General features: G+C 43.0%; 1 protein-coding gene across 2 annotated transcripts in view; it reads left to right on the top strand.

The window, feature by feature from the left end:
* LOC117398661 (mitogen-activated protein kinase kinase kinase kinase 2) overlaps window positions 1-18,839 on the top strand; it is a 36,913-nt gene that overhangs the window by 4,280 nt on the left and 13,794 nt on the right. The window contains exons 2-21 of one of the 2 annotated variants that reach the window (XM_059012049.1): window positions 3,564-3,621; window positions 4,598-4,688; window positions 6,440-6,504; window positions 7,257-7,312; window positions 7,676-7,723; window positions 8,094-8,136; window positions 8,707-8,779; window positions 8,959-9,090; window positions 9,398-9,460; window positions 9,755-9,836; window positions 10,180-10,290; window positions 10,937-11,015; window positions 12,975-13,033; window positions 14,320-14,366; window positions 15,775-15,813; window positions 15,962-15,995; window positions 16,079-16,208; window positions 16,955-17,067; window positions 17,816-17,857; window positions 18,304-18,388. In XM_059012049.1, the coding sequence (XP_058868032.1) occupies window positions 3,564-3,621; window positions 4,598-4,688; window positions 6,440-6,504; window positions 7,257-7,312; window positions 7,676-7,723; window positions 8,094-8,136; window positions 8,707-8,779; window positions 8,959-9,090; window positions 9,398-9,460; window positions 9,755-9,836; window positions 10,180-10,290; window positions 10,937-11,015; window positions 12,975-13,033; window positions 14,320-14,366; window positions 15,775-15,813; window positions 15,962-15,995; window positions 16,079-16,208; window positions 16,955-17,067; window positions 17,816-17,857; window positions 18,304-18,388 (1,450 nt within the window). The remainder of the gene's footprint in view (window positions 1-3,563; window positions 3,622-4,597; window positions 4,689-6,439; window positions 6,505-7,256; window positions 7,313-7,675; window positions 7,724-8,093; window positions 8,137-8,706; window positions 8,780-8,958; window positions 9,091-9,397; window positions 9,461-9,754; window positions 9,837-10,179; window positions 10,291-10,936; window positions 11,016-12,974; window positions 13,034-14,319; window positions 14,367-15,774; window positions 15,814-15,961; window positions 15,996-16,078; window positions 16,209-16,954; window positions 17,068-17,815; window positions 17,858-18,303; window positions 18,389-18,839) is intronic. The other variant, XM_059012050.1, reaches the window with a different exon arrangement.

Raw genomic sequence — 18,839 nt, 5'->3', positions numbered from 1 at the left:
TTTTAGTTCAGGTGTCATTAATTGGTGCCATCGCTCAGCCAGCCAGCCATTGAGTAATAACAGAACAGCTGACCTCTACAGGAAACCATGGGAGAGCAGTGTCCGCTTGTCATACAGTAAAGAGACACACCCAACACACCACATATTCACTTATTACACAGCACAGAAACAGACGCTGGGAACGTTTCTTTCTACTTTCGTGTCCTTAAGTTTGTGCAGTTGTGCACAGGATGGAATTGTGACATCCTTGGCTATGAGTGGTTGATTTCTCACATGTGATCTTTGATTGCACAATATTTTGCATTTTGGGACCCATATTTACAGAATATTGACACAACTGGGTTCAAATAATAAGTCGTTGTGGTTGATGCCCCTTCGTATGATACAGAGCCATTGCTTTACCATTGTAGCGCCACTGTCTGTGTGTCTGCCTCGCTGCTGAAGATCGTTTGGGAAGGGTACAGTTAGCATATTGTTGAATCATTCGGCCAAAGGCTGCCCTTTGCTACCATTGCCCCTTACTTCAGAACCTTTTATTGTAGTGCCAAGGTCTGTCTGCATTGCCACTGAAGATTATTTTGGGTAAAGTTAGGATTCTACCAATAGTCTCTTTTCATTAGCTCCCTAATACTTGTGCTACCATTGCCCCTTACTTCAGAACCATTGCCACTGTCTGTCTGCCATTGAAGATGATTAGGGAAAAGTATAGTTAACATACTGTGGTCCAATTCTGCCAATCTCATCCCATTGTGCAGTAGCTGCTATACTTAGCCCACTATTTCCTCTTTGAGAGCATTGCAATTGAAGATAATATGGGGGTAGGTTACATAAAGCAAATTAAATTGTGGGTTATCACATTTTTCCAGGACACCCTGCTATTGATTCGGCTCAGAGTGTGAGAGAAAGGGAGGAAGAGACAGAGAGAGAGAGTTTGTGTGAGAGACGTTCATGGCAGGAAACCCACAGAGGAAGGCGAGGAAGGAAGACGAAGCATCTCTGAGAGGATGTGCTGGTTGTTATCATCCTGAGAACTGACTTCAAATAGAGCAGCTCAGAAAAACAGGCCAAAACTGGGCTGGGTGCGCTGCGTTAGACCTGAGAAAGAATCAAAACCGGGCTGGGCAGCGCTGGCTTTGACCTGAGAAAGAATTCACTGAAATAAGCCAGTGTGGTGGATGTGTTTCTAGGGAGGCCATTTTTACAATGCCTTCCTTGTCTTGGTATTGCAGCATATCATTTTTGTTGTAAGATTTTCATATTACATGGCAAAAGTTCATCTCATTCTAAGGGTGTTCATATGGCAAGCTTCCTCAATGTTATTTTTGCTACTCAACCCCGCTCCATTGACACTTAATAGAAAGCCAGCCCTGGAGCGGTCAGTGTCCCATGATCACTTTTTTTTTTTTTTTTTTTTTAAATTTAGTAATCACCAATTGATTTTACCCCATTTTTCACCCAATTTGAAATGTCGAATTGTATTTTTAGGCTCAGCTCACCGCTACCACCCCTGCTCTGACTCGGGAGTGGCGAAGATGAACACACTCTGTCCTCCGAAGCGTGTGCCGTCAGCCGACCGCTTCTTTTCACTGCAGGCCCATCATCCAGCCAACCCAGAGCTACAGCGTCGGAGGACAACGCAGCTCTGGGCAGCTTACAGGCAAGCCCGCAGGCGCCCGGCCAGCCTACAGGGGTCGCTGGTGAGCGGTGAGCCGAGGACACCCTGGCTGACCTAAGCCCTCCATCCCTGGGCGGCACTCGGCCAATTGTGTGCCACCCCCTGGGAGCTCCCATCCACGGTCAGCAGTGGAACAGCCTGGACTCGAACCGGCGACCTCCAAGCTATAGGGCGTATCCTGCACTCCACTCGCCACTCGGGAGCCCTGTCCCATGATCTCTTGCGTGCTGAGTGACGGAAGTAAAAGTGGAGTTGAGTATCATGGTGTAATAGAATGGATTTGATCGAACGTTTTCAGATAGTGCCTTCATACTCGCCACACAGCTGTATTCTGTGATTCCCTAGGTCAGGTTCGACCCCTGGGGTCGTACAAGAAAAATTAAATCTTACTTGCTAGCTATTTAAAGCTGTCTCTGCCACAGAACAGAGGGAGGCTGTTCAGAAAGTAGAAGAACCTCCCTATATTTCTCTTTCTCTGCTTTGAAGTTCAAAGATTGACAGCTCTCTGCTCTTATACTCTCTGAACAGCCTCCCTCAGCTCTGTGCTGGGGGAGCAGAGAAAGAGAAAGGGAAGCTCTTATCCATCTGAACAGCCTCCCTCTGTGGTGGTGGAGCAGAGAAAGAGAAAGGGAGGCTCATACTCTGAACAGCCTCCCTCTGTGGTGGTAGAGCAGAGAAAGAGAAAGTCTCTTATACTCCAATCACTGCTTCCCTATCCCTGTGTGTTACAAACATTGTTTTGTAGTAAACCTGACTCCTGGCCCAGAGGCTGTTACTGAGGAAGCCCCACCCGTTGTTATGAGAGTGAGGCTTCCTCGGTCGCCGCAGCAACCTACCCGCGCTCTCATTCTGAGCAGGAAGTGCTATGGCACAACAGGATGGAAAACAGGAAGTGCGCTCCATCACACCGCTGCTCACTTCTGAGGTCTACATCTTCTTAGGCAAGCATTGCAACGCCACGGCAACTGCCTTACTGCCATAGCAAACGGGGGGGGGGGGGGGGGGGGGAGTGTCTCTTAATAACCCTCAACCTTCAACAGTTTTTGTGCTGGTATTATTATCAGTATAATAATACAATTTGCAAAGTCAGAAAGCCAGCGCTGGCACAGATTGATTTGAAATTTGATGCTGCGACATTCCAGAGTGCCTCGGTCTACTGTCTGATAGAAGCCCGCTAGAGCTGGAAGCTGATTGGCTGATGGTGCTGAATCATTTTCTCATTTGACTTTGCACACTGATTATCACTGACTTCATTTAAAGGAGTGCTGATCAAAGCTTTGCAGTCCATTTTCTCACCTCGTATTAGTGCCAGCAAAATGATCACTACCCCCTTTACAGGAGCATTAATCAAGACTTTAAAATCAACGTTCACACCTATTATTAGCGCTAGCAACATTATCACTCTCTGGTTCCCCTTTAAACGAGTGATACGCTGATAACCAAGGCTTTCAGATGTATTTTCTTACCGGTTATAGAGTGCTAGTGTTAATAAGAGGGAAGAAAAGGGGTTTTAAAACCTTGGTTTGCTCGCCTTTGTATGTTTCTGAAAGCACAACAGAACTGACAGTAGCTGCAGCTTCCCTGTTTTAGATTCACTTCCTGCAGCAGGTCAAACTACAGTCAGGGCGGTTCCTATAGAATAGCGCCTCTCTGCTATCCCAGTGTGAGATAGGCTTACTGCTAGTACAACTGTGGCCAAAAGTTTAAGATTAAGTATATGGAAAACTACAAGCAGTATGTAATTCACTATGTTAACGCAACATTATTCAGCAGGTTTCATTCGACTTTATGAGGCAACATGAGTTCATTCTATAGAGTGATGCTACTCTTTTGTCCAGAGCTGTACACTACCTGTCTGCTCATATATTTATGTCTGTTTCTCCTCCAGGCTCGAAATATCAAGACCTCAGAAATGACAGCTATCAAAGTGGTTAAACTGGATCCTGGTAAGAACAAAACATCACGATATCACGGGATGCAATAATAATATAATATTCAAACCACGCCAGGGCCTGCAAGCAAAATAGCTTCCAATCAGACAGAGAAAAGGAAAGGAAAGGAATATCAATATTGGAGCACCAAGGGTATAATAAACACATGGCTTTTTAAAAGAGCTCTAGACTGTTGCTGGTTCTCAGTGAGTAAGTGTGTTTGCACCTTTTTATAGTGCTGGGATAAAAATTACATAGCAGGGCACACACTGCTTGACATGTATTCAGTGACAGAAGAGTGCCATCTAGTGCACAGCACTGTACTGCGTTACAATGATAAATGCGATCCTTTATACAGCTCTGCCCAAAAGTGTTGCATCCTCTAGAATTTTAGGATTGAGACATAATTAAAAAAGGAAAAAAAAAAACTATATGAGCATAATTTAGAAACTACAAATACCATAATAATAGGGCAGTATTTCATCTCGGGTTTCAAAATGTCACATTTATCAACTTCTGTTAGTTTTCCATTAAGTATATAAAACCACAAAGCGGTATGTAATTCAATAGGTTAACGTAACATTGTTCAGCAGGTTTAATCCGACTTTGTGAAGCACAATTAGTTAATTCTACAGGGTGATGCAAAACATTTGGCCATAGCTGTGTGTTTTCACTAGATGGCGCTGGCTGTTTTATAAGCACTGCTGATCTAGCCTGGGTCACAGATGTCTATGGCAGGCAACTAGAACTGAAGAGCAGCTCCTAAGCACCTAGTCAGAGCACCTTAACACAGACTGATAAATAAATAACACCTCAGTGATTGAGTAATTGCAATAGAATCCTCTCAGAATGAATGCAAACATCATAAAACATTAAGGGGGGGCAGTGGCATTTGAACAGGCTATCTGCTGCTACACTTAGTTATAGAAACCTTGTTTGATCTGAAATGTGAGTCTGCTTACAGTTAAGAGCTGTGTGCTGTTTCTCGTAGGTGACGAGATCTCCTCTATCCAGCAGGAGATTACGATGATGAGAGAGTGCAGACACCAGAACATCGTGGCTTATTACGGCAGCTACCTCAGGTACTGGCATCAACCCACATGTCGGATATTTTAATTATAAATTACTGGTATGAAACAGCAGTGTATCTTAACTAATGGGTAATTCACATTGCTTATCTGTTTCATCCTTTCTAAAAATACAGCCAGTGTTTAAGTAATGAAAGAGTACATCTGCCTTTACCTGGTTTTGAGCTGCTTTGAGCTTGTCTGGAGAATCCTAGAAGCCGGGACTGAGCATTGAAATCACATGACAGCGTGGCTTTTCAACTCTTCCAGACCAGCCTACAATAAATTGATATAGACAGAGAGAGAGGAGGTGGGACTGTGTTGAAAAGTCACATGATTTGAATAAAATGGGGAAGGCTGTTCAGTCCTGGCAGTTAGGATTCTCCAGACAAGCTCAAAGCCAGATTTAGAGAAAAATGATAAGAACTCAATATTGGAACAACAGCACCCAGAACCACTCCGAAATGTAACAGCAGTTTAAATGACATTAGAAGCTGTATACTCTGTTAAAGTCAGAATAAAAGGGGCAATGCATTGTATAGTAACTAAACCCTTCCCAAATGATCTTCCATGGCAATGCAGACAGACAGACACTACAGTGGCGATGTTGCTCTGGTCTAAAGTAACAAACATATAGAGAGCAGCTACAATTGGATGAACTGTAAGATTCCTTCAGCCCACTGATTAGCTGAAACCTTTGCCTTCATAAATGTCTGATTGAGTTTGTGAAGTTAAATGCAGTTATTCGTTTTGATAGCGAAACACATGAATGGAGGAATGTGTAAACTGCAGCCTCCTCTGTAACTAAACTGTGATATAGAGCAGCATCTGTTTGAACACAGATCTTTCAGCTGATCTAAAGCGTGTGGGCTGCCACTGGTATGAGATAATGGACAATCCAATCTTTCAGCTTGCGTTTGAAATCTGAACGGCCGTCACATTTAACACAGAGACTGAGGGCGGATTTGATTAAATATGATGAATAATATCACCCCCCCACCCCCCCAGCCTCTGCAGCCAGAATGCTACTTCTATATTACAGCCAAATGTGCAGTTTTGAAAGAAATGCATGTTTTAGCAAACATGTATTTTCATTTTAAAACATGATATCTGGTACTACACTAGGTAAAGAAATCTCTGTTCACAAGCCATGCATTTAGACTGCCTTGCACTTCCTGGGTCGTTTCATAAGCAGAGTGAAATTGTCCCGACCCCTTCAGAGCTCTTTTTTTTCTTGTCAGTAACCAACCAGGTGCAATGGCCAAGGAAGTGAAGCAGTAACATACTTCCTGGAAGTCAAGGCAAGCAAACTGAGATCTTTCTGTAACCTGGTGTAGCTGTTTTGAAATTAAAATACACATTTTCTATTGCATGTGCATCTTTCAAAACTGCACATTATAGACCTATATAATGAACGGGACTGCATGACAGGTAAGATTTAGGAAATTAGTTTATTAGCTATCTTGTTAATATTGAAATACACAATCTAAAGGTCTATTGGGTGTTGTCACTTTATAATAGTTTACTGTAGTAAATTTGTAATAACTTTCCCCATGCTTTTCCCTTGGATATACGATGCATTTACCATAGTTTACCATGGTTTGTCTTGTCTTTTAATAGGTTGTTAGTGTACTGTACCTCTCTGTGCTATACAGTGCTTACCTGGGCACTGTGCTTTGTTAGACTTTGCTATGCCTTTCCTATGGTATAGTTCTGTGAGGGGTGTTAGGGAGTGTGTGTTTAAACCTGCCTGTTGCTTCTTGCAGGAACAGCAAGCTGTGGATCTGTATGGAGTTCTGTGGAGGTGGCTCTCTGCAGGACATTTATCACGGTGAGTCTGTGCTCCTGTCAGTGTCTCAGACAGCCTGCTCTGTGAGCTGTGAGTCTGTGCTCCTGTCAGTGTCAGAGAGCCTGCTCTGTGAGCTGTGAGTCTGTGCTCCTGTCAGTGTCTCACAGAGCCTGCAGCTCTGTGAGCTGTGAGTCTGTGCTCCTGTCAGTGTCAGAGAGCCTGCAGCTCTGTGAGCTGTGAGTCTGTGCTCCTGTCAGTGTCAGACAGCCTGCTCTGTGAGCTGTGAGTCTGTGCTCCTGTCAGTGTCTCAGACAGCCTGCTCTGTGAGCTGTGAGTCTGTGCTCCTGTCAGTGTGTCAGACAGCCTGCTCTGTGAGCTGTGAGTCTGTGCTCCTGTCAGTGTCTCAGACAGCCTGCCCTGTGAGCTGTGAGTCTGTGCTCCTGTCAGTGTCTCAGACAGCCTGCTCTGTGAGCTGTGAGTCTGTGCTCCTGTCAGTGTCTCAGACAGCCTGCTCTGTGAGCTGTGAGTCTGTGCTCCTGTCAGTGTCTCAGACAGCCTGCTCTGTGAGTCTGTGCTCCTGTCAGTGTCTCAGACAGCCTGCTCTGTGAGCTGTGAGTCTGTGCTCCTGCCAGTGTCTCAGGCAGCCTGCTCTGTGAGCTGTGAGTCTGTGCTTCTGTCAGTGTCAGAGAGCCTGCAGCTCTGTGAGCTGTGAGTCTGTGCTCCTGTCAGTGTCTCAGGCAGCCTGCTGCATTGTGAGCTGTGATAATGAGTAACGATGACAACTGTCTTCACAGTGACTGGACCTCTCAAAGAGAAGCAGATTGCCTACGTCTGCAGGGAAACGTTGCAGGTGTGTGGGATAGATCTGTCTGTCTATCTCTGTCTGCCTGTCCATCCGTCTGTCTGACCATCTGTATGCCTGTGGGTCTGTGTGTCAGAATGTCTGTCTGTCTGTCTGTCTGTCCGCTTATCCGCCTGTTTGTCTGCTTGTCTGTCTGCCTGCCTGTCTGCTTGTCTGTCTGTCTGTCTGTTTGTCTGACCATCTGTGTGCCTGCCTGTCTGTCTGCATATCGGTCTGTCTGCCCGCATTCCCTTTCTGTCTTTCCTTTAATTGTGTCAATAATTCTTTCTTTCTTTCTTTCTTTCTTTCTTTCTTTCTTTTTGGTTCCTCTGTCTTGCCTCATCCTCACACCTGATTTGTGTTTCAATGCAGGGTTTACATCACCTCCACATCACGGGCAAAATGCACAGAGACATTAAGGTGAGTGCTGAGCAGCGTACTGCATTGTCAAATATGATCTAAACGAACGCATTCTACTTTTTGTTCACAATCACTGTGTGGCTTGTTTTTACTTTCAGTCATCACATCCTGGTGACTTATTGAAAGTTTAAAGCTCATCAGTTACACCAGTGTAATCATTAACCTAAAATACTCAAGTATGCAATTACAGACTGCTACTAATTATTGCCGAATGGTCATGTAGATCATGTAAGAGCTACTGTTAAAGCTGTGCTGTCGTGGCGGCTCATAAGAATTGACAGTGTTATGGCGGGTGTGCTGTGTGTCGGATTGAGGTCTCTGCAGTGCTGCAGTGTATTCTAATGCTTCTCTGTTTGTTTGTTCTGCACAGGGAGCAAATATTCTGCTGACAGATAGAGGAGATGTGAAGCTGGGTCAGTGAGTCTCTTTAAAATCCACATGGGAACCCTGACACACACACACACACACACACTAACACACACTCACACACACACACTCACACACACACACACACATGTTTTACAAAGTGTGGACGTCCCCACAACGTTGTTTTTTCAGGAGTTACTATCTTTGTGGGGACATTTTCTCAAATTTTGTCTGCACATTGATAGTAATACCTGCCCACACACACCCACACACTGACACACACACACACACACTGACACACACACACACACACACACACACACACTGAGACACACACACACACACACACACACAATGGAAGCTGAGTAAAAGTAAGTTTGGTAGAAAACACTTTTATACACAGAGAGCTCTAAATGCAAGGAAAAGCGTGTATTATAATGAATGGATTAATCCAATGAGAGAAGAAACAGTTTGATTCTAATGTGAATGTAATTTGAATCTAATGCGAATGTAAATTGAATCTAATGCGAATGTAATTTGAATCTAATGCGAATGTAATTTGAATCTAATGCATATGTCATTTTAATCTAATGCAAATGTAATATTGTCTTTTCCAGCTGATTTTGGGGTGGCAGCAGAGATCAATGCTTCAGTGGCCAAGAGGAAATCTTTCATAGGGACCCCGTACTGGTGAGGAGACAAACCACACTTCTCTCTCTTTCTTTCTTTCTTTCTTTCTTTCTTTCTTTCTTTCTTTCTTTCACTGTATCTTCCTTCATCTTTGTGTCTGTGAGTGTTCTGTCTTCCTTCCTTGTAGAAGCACGTGTCTCTGAGTTGTACCCGGTGTCTGTCTGTCTGTCTGTCTGCAGGATGGCCCCGGAGGTAGCTGCAGTGGAGAAGAAGGGCGGATACAACCAGCTGTGTGATATCTGGGCGGTGGGCATCACTGCCATCGAGCTGGCAGAGCTGCAGCCACCCATGTTCGACCTGCACCCCATGAGGTGAGAGCTCTCTGCACTGCCAAGAAAGATCTGCACTATGGGGTCTGCAGGGTGAGTCACACAGTGCAGGTTCACATCCTGGCTGTGTGGAGTCGCTGGGGACACTGTGCTACAGCAGACCCTGCTGGCCAGGCGTCCAGTGGGCTCAGAGCGGACATCTGCACTGGCCTTTATCCTCCAGAGGCTGGTAGCTCGCTGACATCCGCAGTGTGATGCGCTGTGCGTTTGTATTTCAGAGGCAGTGCTGCTCAGGTTGTGCATTGGTAAACTTTGAGCCTGCCTCACCTGTTTCACTTCTCTGTTCCAGAGCCTTGATGCTAATGTCCAAGAGCAATTTCCAGCCCCCCAAACTGAAAGACAAAGGAAAATGGTAAGAATCCACTGTTACTGAAGAGCTGGACTGTCTGTCTCCTTACGTTTCCTGTTGTGTGCCATCTGAGTTGCTTCTAGTGCAATTATTCAAATACTGTCAGGGCTAAGGTGAATTCAGCAGCTGCTGTTCACTTCTAGTTAGCTGGAGAGCAGAGAGTGGAGTGTTTAGACTAGTGCTCATTATTATTAAGGTGCTGCTAATGACAGCGCTGGAGAGTTGAACTACAAACTCTGCACAAGTTTCAAATTATAAACCATTTGAAAGGGTTAAGCTTTGGTTGTATCTTTGCAGGTCGACAGAATTCCAGAATTTTATTAAACTGGCCCTTAACAAGAACCCAAGGAAGCGACCCACAGCTGAGAAATTACTCCAGGTAGGGCATGTATCTCAGTCAGTAAGGTCTATTTATCCTTGTGGATCCCTTTTCATACCACAAGCGTCCAGAGATCTAGCATCGAATAACTTTCTCATATTGGGTTCAGAGTGAATATTTTAATGTTGTATTCATTCAAATAAATGTACAATTAAACTACTAAATTAAAAACAGTCGAACAGAGAATTTAATAAAACAGAATTTTAAAAAAGAGATACAAAATTTGGTTTCAATTGTAAAATTTGAAAAACTCTAGATAACAAGCCAGTTGTAAAAATAGAACAATTAAAAATGTTATAAAATGAAAATAAACCAGTTTATTTGTCTGTGTATTTGTTTCCAGCACTCATTCATGACGCAGATGCTGAGTCGGACCCAAGTGATCGAGCTGCTGGACACAGTGAATAACCCTGACCTCAGCTCCGGACACTCCATGGACGATAGTGATCTGGAGGTGGGTGTCCAGACCATTCAGCTGCGTTTTTGTGTATCTCTGTGTGACTCTGTTTGTGTGTCTCAGTGTCTCTGTGTGTGTCTCTGTCTGTGTCTCAGTGTCTCTGTGAGTCTGTCCGTGTGTCTCTGCATGTGTCTCAGTGTCTCTGTGTGTGTCTGTGTGTGTGTCTCAGTGTCTCTGTGTGTGTCTCGGTCTGTGTCTCAGTGTCTCTGTGAGTCTGTCCATGTGTGTCTGTGTGTGTCTCAGTTTGTCTGTGTGTGTCTCAGTATCTCTGCGTGTGTCTCAGTATCTCTGCGTTTGTCTCTGCGTGTGTCTCTGTGTGTGTCTCTGTCTGTGTCTGTGTGTGTCTCAGTTTGTCTGTGTGTGTCTCAGTGTCTCTGCGTTTGTCTCTGCGTGTGACTCAGTGTGTGTCTCAGTGTGTCTGTGTGTGTCTCAGTGTCTCTGTGTTTGTCTCTGCGTGTGTCTCAGCATATCTCTGTGTGTCTCTGTTACCATTGCATCGCATTGTAACACATCAAGGCAATGGAGACATCAGGGCATCACAAACCCATTCAGAGAAGGTTTATTCAAAATGAATGGTGCTGAGGAGCCCTATAGAATCCTCGCAGGTATATAGTGAATCCCTGAACTTTCCCTTTCTCTACAGACCTGCGACGCCTTTCCTGATAAAATCCACTCCATTGGGAAGCACGGTAACGTGGAGCGGACGCGCTCCGAGGTCCAGTGTAAGTCCTGCTCCCCTCCGTGACTCTGAGGGCTAGCCAGGCTAAGCCTTGCTTAGTTCTAAGATGATCTCTGGTACTACGCTTGGCTGCAGAAATCTCTGTTTGCAAGCCATGCTTTCAGTTCGTGTTGCACTTCCATGGTTATTCTACCTGGAGCTTTCTAGATATCATGTTTTTTTTAATATCTTTTTATTATCTATATATGATATTTAAAATGAAAACACATGTCTTAAAATGCACTCCTCAAGTTCTTATGTTTTTATGTTCTTGTAGTTTGACTACTTTTCAGGACACTTGCATTATTTCCTCTAGCTTTACTGTAAGTTTGTTTCTGTGCACTGTGTAAGTCTAGCTTGTATTGCAATGACTGGATTGTGTTGTTTTGCAATGACTGCACGCCTGCTCGCTGCCAGACATTGCACAGTACACCCCATTCACTCACTTCAAACTGAAAGCTTCTGTAAGTTCCTTCACAAGTCATGTGGGCTCTGGCACTTGTTCAGCAAAACTGTCATCTTACTAATAATAGGCTGCAGACAATAGGCCCACAGTACCTCAGTCCCAGCAGCCCCCACACTCCACAGTCACTTTGTTTTATACAGCTACGGCCAAAGGTAGAGTGAACTAAATTTGCTTCAGAAAGTTAATGAAAAACTGAAAAAAAAATGGAAACATTTCGAAATCTAACATGAAATACTGTACTGCTATTATTTATAGCTTCGGGTAGACTTTTACAATATCATTCTGTAATTTCGTTGATTACATGATGTTAAATAAAAGATCTATATTATATTATATAGGTTTTTTTTTGTTTTTTGTTTTTTTAATTATGTCCTGATCCTAAAATTCTAGGTGATGCAAATCTTTTGGCCACAGCTGTAGTTCTTGTAATTCGTTTTTGTAATGATACAGTATTCGACTCTAATTACATAGTAAGGATACCTATGAAGAGGTCTAATCATACGATGCACTCATCTCTGTTGTAATGAGAGAGCTTTTTAATAGACATTGAAGAAGCAAACACACTAATCCCATGGCTGAGAGGAATGAGCTTTAAGAGTGAAGAAACTGGGTTCATTAAGCCCAGAACAAATAAACACAAAGGGAATTTGAAATCTTTAAAATCTTAACAGGAGTTAACAAACCCACTACTTTAAGTGCAGCACAGGACTCCTCTCATTTGTAAATGTTCTTATGTTCTTCTGTGTCCTGTTGTCCTAATATTGAGTTCTTTTTTCTCTGTGTATCTCTTTATTATTATTATTTATTTCTTAGCAGACACCCTTATCCAGGGCGACTTACAATTGTTACAAGATATCACGTTTGTTTTTACATACAACTACATTATTTTTTACATACAATTACCCATTTATACAGTTGGGTTTCTACTGGAGCAATCTAGGTAAAGTACCTTGCTCAAGGGTACAGCAGCAGTGTCCCCCACCTGGGATTGAACCCACAACCCTCCAGTCAAGAGTCCAGAGCCCTAACCACTACTCCACACTGCTGCCCACACTGCAACCTGTCTCTGAGCTTGTCTGGAATGCTGCCTAGGACTGACCAGGCTGGCTCGCTCCATTCAAATCACGAGACAAAAGGGCCTTTCAGCTTGGCTGGTCCCCACTCTCTATATATGTAGTTGAAAGGTCACAGTTTCACATGGTTTGAATGTCTGGTCAGTGCCTGGCACTTAGGATTCTCCAGGCAAGCCCAAAGAAGCTCAGAGCTCAGTATCAGAAAGAAAAAAATAAAAATCTGAACCCAGAACCACTCCGAATGATTGCAAATGACAGCTCTGATAGCATATAACCAACGGCAGTGCACAGCAGTGAATGAAAATGTAAAGACTGTGTCAGCTATTACTACTGTTGCTACTGTTAGGCATCGCTGTGCAAACCCAGGCTACTGCAGGGGGGTTCACTAATAATAGCTGATATGGGTTCTTCTTCTTTCTTTTAGTTAATCAGGTGAAGTTTTGTCCTCCAATGCGAAAGGAAACAGACCCTTACCCCGAACTGGTAATGTTATACAATACCCTCTGCTTTCTGTAGGGTGTGGACGAGTGGAGATACTATATAGCAGACCCTGATATTGATGCGATCCAGCCCTCTGAAATGTCTTTATAATATATAGCACTAGACCCTGATATTGATGCGATCCAGCCCTCTGAAATGTCTTTATAATATATAGCACTAGACCCTGATATTGATGCGATCCAGCCCTCTGAAATGTCTTTATAATATATAGCAGACCCTGATATTGATGCGATCCAGCCCTCTGAAATGTCTTTATAATATATAGCAGACCCTGATATTGATGCGATCCAGCCCTCTGAAATGTCTTTATAATATATAGCAGACCCTGATATTGATGCAATCCAGCCCTCTGAAATGTCTTTATAATATATAGCACTAGACCCTGATATTGATGCGATCCAGCCCTCTGAAATGTCTTTATAATATATAGCACTAGACCCTGATATTGATGCGATTCAGCCCTCCGAAATGTCTTTATAATATATAGCACTAGACCCTGATATTGATGCGATCCAGCCCTCTGAAATGTCTTTATAATATATAGCACTAGACACTGATACTGATGCGATCCAGCCCTCTGAAATGTCTTTATAATATATAGCATTAGACCCTGATATTGATGCGATCCAGCCCTCTGAAATGTCTTTATAATATACAGCACTAGACAATGATATTGATGCGATCCAGCCCTCTGAAATGTCTTTATAATATATAGCACTAGACCCTGATATTGATGCGATCCAGCCCTCTGAAAAGTCTTTATAATATATAGCACTAGACCCTGATATTGATGCAATCCAGCCCTCTGAAATGTCTTTATAATATATAGCACTAGACCCTGATATTGATGTGATGCAGCCCTCCGAAATGTCTTTATAATATATAGCACTAGACCCTGATATTGATGCAATTCAGCCCTCCGAAATGTCTTTATAATATATAGCACTAGACCCTGATATTGATGCGATCCAGCCCTCTGAAATGTCTTTATAATATATAGCACTAGACCCTGATATTGATGCGATCCAGCCCTCTGAAATTTCTGGATTTTAGTAAAACAAATTAGTTATGTGCTTCAAAAACACACATTTTATTACATGAATAGCATCCTTAACTGTTATTAGAGCTGAATTTAGAAATGCTAAAAGAAATTAAACGACAAACACTTTCACTAGAAGTCTTTAACAATGTCTTTAAAAGACATTTGTCTAACTAGATTCACAGTGATTGATGTCTGTATTTTAATAATGTGTCCATTTATTTTGCAGGAGCAGTACGATGACTGGAGTATCGACGGTGGTGAGAAAAACAGCCCGTAAGAAATTGAAAGAATATATTTTTTTGGTATTTTTGGACTTTTCTGCTCAGCCAGTCCCACCTACTCTTGTCTGTATACGTGTAGAGGAGGTGGGTCTGTGTTGACAGGTCACACTGTCACACGCTTTGAATTGAATGAGGAAGGATGTTCAGTCCAGGCAATTAGGATTCTCCAGACAAGCAAAGCCAGCTGGAGGCAGATTTAGAGACAGTATTCAATATTGGATCAAAAAGAACCCAGAACCACTCAGAATTAAAACAAATGCAGTAGGGATTCAAGGAAGTGCATTCACATGGATTAGGGAGTGGTTAACATGTAGAAAACAGAAAGTACTGATTAGAGGAGAAACCTCAAAATGGAGCGAGGTAACCAGTGGTGTACCACAGGGATCAGTATTAGGTCCTCTGCTATTCCTAATCTACATTAATGACTTGGATTCTGGTATAGTAAGCAAACTTGTTGAATTTGCACACGACACAAAAATAGGAGGAGTGGCAAACACCGTTGCAGCAGCAAATGTCATTCAAAATGGTCTAGACAGCATTCAGAACTGGGCAGACACATGGCAAATGACATTTAATAGAGAAAAGTGTAAGGTACTGCACGCAGGCAATAAAAATGTGCATTATAAATATCCTATGGGAGATACTGAAATTGAAGAAGGAATCTATGAAAAAGACCTAGGAGTTGAAATGTCTTCATCTAGGCCAGGCGTGTGAAACTCAGTTCCTGGAGGGCCGCAGTGTCTTCTGGCTTTCGTTCCCCCCGAGCTCTCAATTACATAATTGGTCTAATTTTTTGATTAAGTGGACACGTTTAACACTTCTCTTCAGGCCTCAAAATGTTTCACAGGTCGTGTACCTTGAATCAAGTGTATTTTTAAAACCATCAACTGTAAAAGACCTTGAAAAGAATTAAATATGTCAAATTCAACAATATGTTAAGTTGGAATAAAAACCAGAAGACCCTGCGGCCCCCGAGAACTGGAGTTTGACACCCATGATATAGACAATGTGAGGAAGCTATAAAAAAGGCCAACAAAATGCTCGGATATATTGTGAAAGGTGTTGAATTTAAATCAAGGGAAGTAATGTTAAAACTTTACAATGCATTAGTAAGACCTCACCTAGAATATTGTGTTCAGTTCTGGCCACCCCGTTACAAAAAGGATATTGCTGCTCTAGAAAGAGTGCAAAGAAGAGCGATCAGAATTATCCCAGGTTTAAAAGGCATGTCGTATGCAGACAGGCTTAAAGAATTGAATCTATCCAGTCTTGAACAAAGATTGTCCAAATGGCCTCCTCTCGTTTGTAAACTTTCTTATGTTCTTAAGTTTGAAGCCTTGGTTAGCCGTCCTTCACTTAGATCAGCATCTTCTTAAAGTGACTTTGTTTTTTTCTGCTAGGAGTCTTTTGGAATGTGTGGAAGAGGCCTTGATGGAAAGGTAAGACACCTTTCTTTCTTTCTTTCTTTCTTTCTTTCTTTCTTTCTTTCTTTCTTTCCTCGTGTTCTTGGCACATCGGAATTGAAGGGGAGCTGAAAAGTTTATGATGATAATTGTAACATCAGATTGCTCCTTTTGTTTTTTCCAGGAGTCTGACGATCAAGAAGGCCCCTTCAACAGAGGTAAGCCAACAGCTGATCTCGAATCAATTCCAGTGGGAAGAGGTTCTGGACAATAAGAATCTGCTCTTCTGTCCGACTCACAGGCAGGGTCCAGCACCTTCAAGCGGTCAGTGGCGGCCACTCCCTCACCAGTGTCCACCCAGCCGTCCCTCCTGGACATTGCCAGCAGTGACCAGATGAGCAGAGCCAATGCTAACTGCAAGGATGTAAAAGGTAAGCTTCTTAATATTATAACATCTAGCACTCATGTCTATTACACTTCCTGCTTCATCCACAGGTCATCAGATGTGGTCCACCTGTGGGATGGTAAATAAAATCTCTTGCATAAATTTAAAGATCGTTGCCGTGTTTTGTTCTACACTAGCTGTTAATATACAGCTCTGGCTCATCACCCTGTAGAATTAATCATTTTGCTTCATAAAGTCGAATGAAACCTGCTGAGTAATGTTACGCTAACATATTGAATTGCATATCGCGTTGTAGTTTTCCATATACTTAACGAAAAACTGATAAAAATTGAAAAATGTGACATTTCGAAATCTAACATGAAATACTGTACTACTATTATGGCTTCCGGTAGACTTTTGCGATATCATTTTGTAGTTTCTTATTACATGATGTTAAATAAATTATGTTCATATAGCTTATTTTTTTTAATTCTAGGTGATACAAAACTTATGCTACAGCTGTATGTCATAGGTCATCAACTTTTTCATCATACTGGTAGCTTTTGAATGGATGTTAATAAATCATAAATACTGAGTGTCATGGCTGATTATTCAGAACTAATGATGCTACAGAATAGCCAGTTAATAAGCATGCTTTAGATTGCCGGCAGAAATAAACAGGGTCATTCAGAAATGGAAAACAGGTGTCAAAAAGTTCTCTCTCTGTCTCTGTCTCTCTCTCTTTCTCTGTCTCTTCCTCTCGGTGTCCCCTCTCTGTCTGTCTGTCCTCAGAACTCAATATGAACTCCATGCTGGACAGTGCAGGACAGCAGGGCAGCGAACAGGCTACAGACGCCCCCCTCTCTCCTGAATGGGCCACACTAAGGAGGAAAACAGACAACTCGGTAAGGACCCCAGTACTTACACGGACAGCACGGCAGCATGCCCCTTTCCTCACAATGGAACAGGACCAATATTCCAAAATTGGAACAGACACTGCTTTAAAATGTACTAGCCAAAATGACCATGTTTGTATTTGTTCGTATAACAGAATTTAGAAATGACTGGAACAAAGAAATATGTAAAGGGAGCTTGAATGCAGTCTGAAATAACTACCTCCCGTTCTACTGTACAGAAGAGTGCTTTTCTCCTTTCTTTAATGGGTGATGGGATACCTGGTTTATTTTACACTGCTTGGTCACTTTAGGACCTGTCTGTCTACCAGATTGGGTTTGGCATCGCCCATGTTCTCCTGGCATACCCTGGATCCCTTGATTAGAAGGCTGAACAAATAGTTTACTTAAGCATAGTGCACTCATCCACCATGCCAAGAAACTTCTTCCACGGGCACCACAATCAAACCCGTATCTCAAACCAATTGAGCATGTCTGAGATGAGCTTGAACGGACGTCATCACGATCCTCTGCCTACATCTCTGCACCGTTTGACATTGATATGACTGAATGGATCCCTCGAGGCACCTTGTGGAGTCGACGCCATGTCAAGGTTGTGATCAGGGCAAACGGAGGCCCAACCCGATATTAGGGACAGGTCCTAATAAAGTGTCCAGGCGGTGTAGCTGTAAGAGATAGCAAGATAAAGAGGTTCTGTTTTAAATGCTGTTCACTGAGGGGCTTGTGGTTTTTCTTTCAGGGTGCTGAGTGTCACGGACTACCACCTACTCCCAAAGTCCACGTAAGTGAGGAAACTTCAGCCACTACTGCCTCTCACAGTGTGTGCATTGCACTGTAGAGCCTTTAAAGAAAAATATTATATCTACGTTTTCATTAAATTGAGGGTGCTGAGTTAGGATCACTCTTTAGTAAAACGAAACTCAAACTGCTGATGTTAGAGAACGAACTGGAATTGAAGTTTCTACTGCAGGTAAAAGGAAGCTCCCCATTTGCTTGCGCCTTTCAGGAAGTCTATTCTCCTTTACTTCCTCTGTCATTTCACCACAGCAGTGTGTTTGCGGTGAAAGCACGTTACTGGCTGAAGGCGTGTCAGTCATTACAGGAAGCAGCTGATTGGTTATGGACAGGAAAGGGTGGGGACAATCTCACACTCCGGGTGAAATGACCCAGGAAAGTGCAGGACTATCTGAAAGCTATGTTTCTTAAGCTAGTGTATTGTTTTTGTAGATGGGCGCCTGTTTCTCCAAAGTGTTCAACGGCTGTCCTCTCAAAGTGAACTGCGCTGTCACGTGGATTCGACCAGACACAAGAGGTACAGAGTCACACGCTGGCAAACGAACGAGAGCCATCGCAGCCCGCTGGCACAGTCAGGAAGCACCTGCCTTTGATCCAGCCTCTTCTATTAATAAGGGGAATTACAGCATATCTTTGCTAATTGGTTAGACACACAGGCCACTAGCATAAGCTACTGCCCTGATCACTGCAGGAATCAGGATCCTTCCATTATACACGGCTATACATCACTACAACTCCCAGCCTCTTCTTTAAGGCTCACATTTTGTAAAGTTCAATCAGTCTTGAACAAAGAAGACTACATGGCGATCTGATTCAAACATTCAAAATCCTAAAAGGTATAGACAGTGTCGTCCCAGGGGAATTTTTTGACCTGAAAAAAGAAACAAGGACCAGGGGTCACAAATGGAGATTAGATAAAGGGGCATTCAGAACAGAAAATAGGAGGCACTTTTTTACACAGAGAATTG

This window comes from Acipenser ruthenus, chromosome 43 (genome assembly GCF_902713425.1).
Source record: "Acipenser ruthenus chromosome 43, fAciRut3.2 maternal haplotype, whole genome shotgun sequence".
In the NCBI taxonomy this organism is placed as follows: Eukaryota; Metazoa; Chordata; class Actinopteri; order Acipenseriformes; family Acipenseridae; genus Acipenser; species Acipenser ruthenus.
This window is presented reverse-complemented; position numbering and strand designations above follow the sequence as displayed.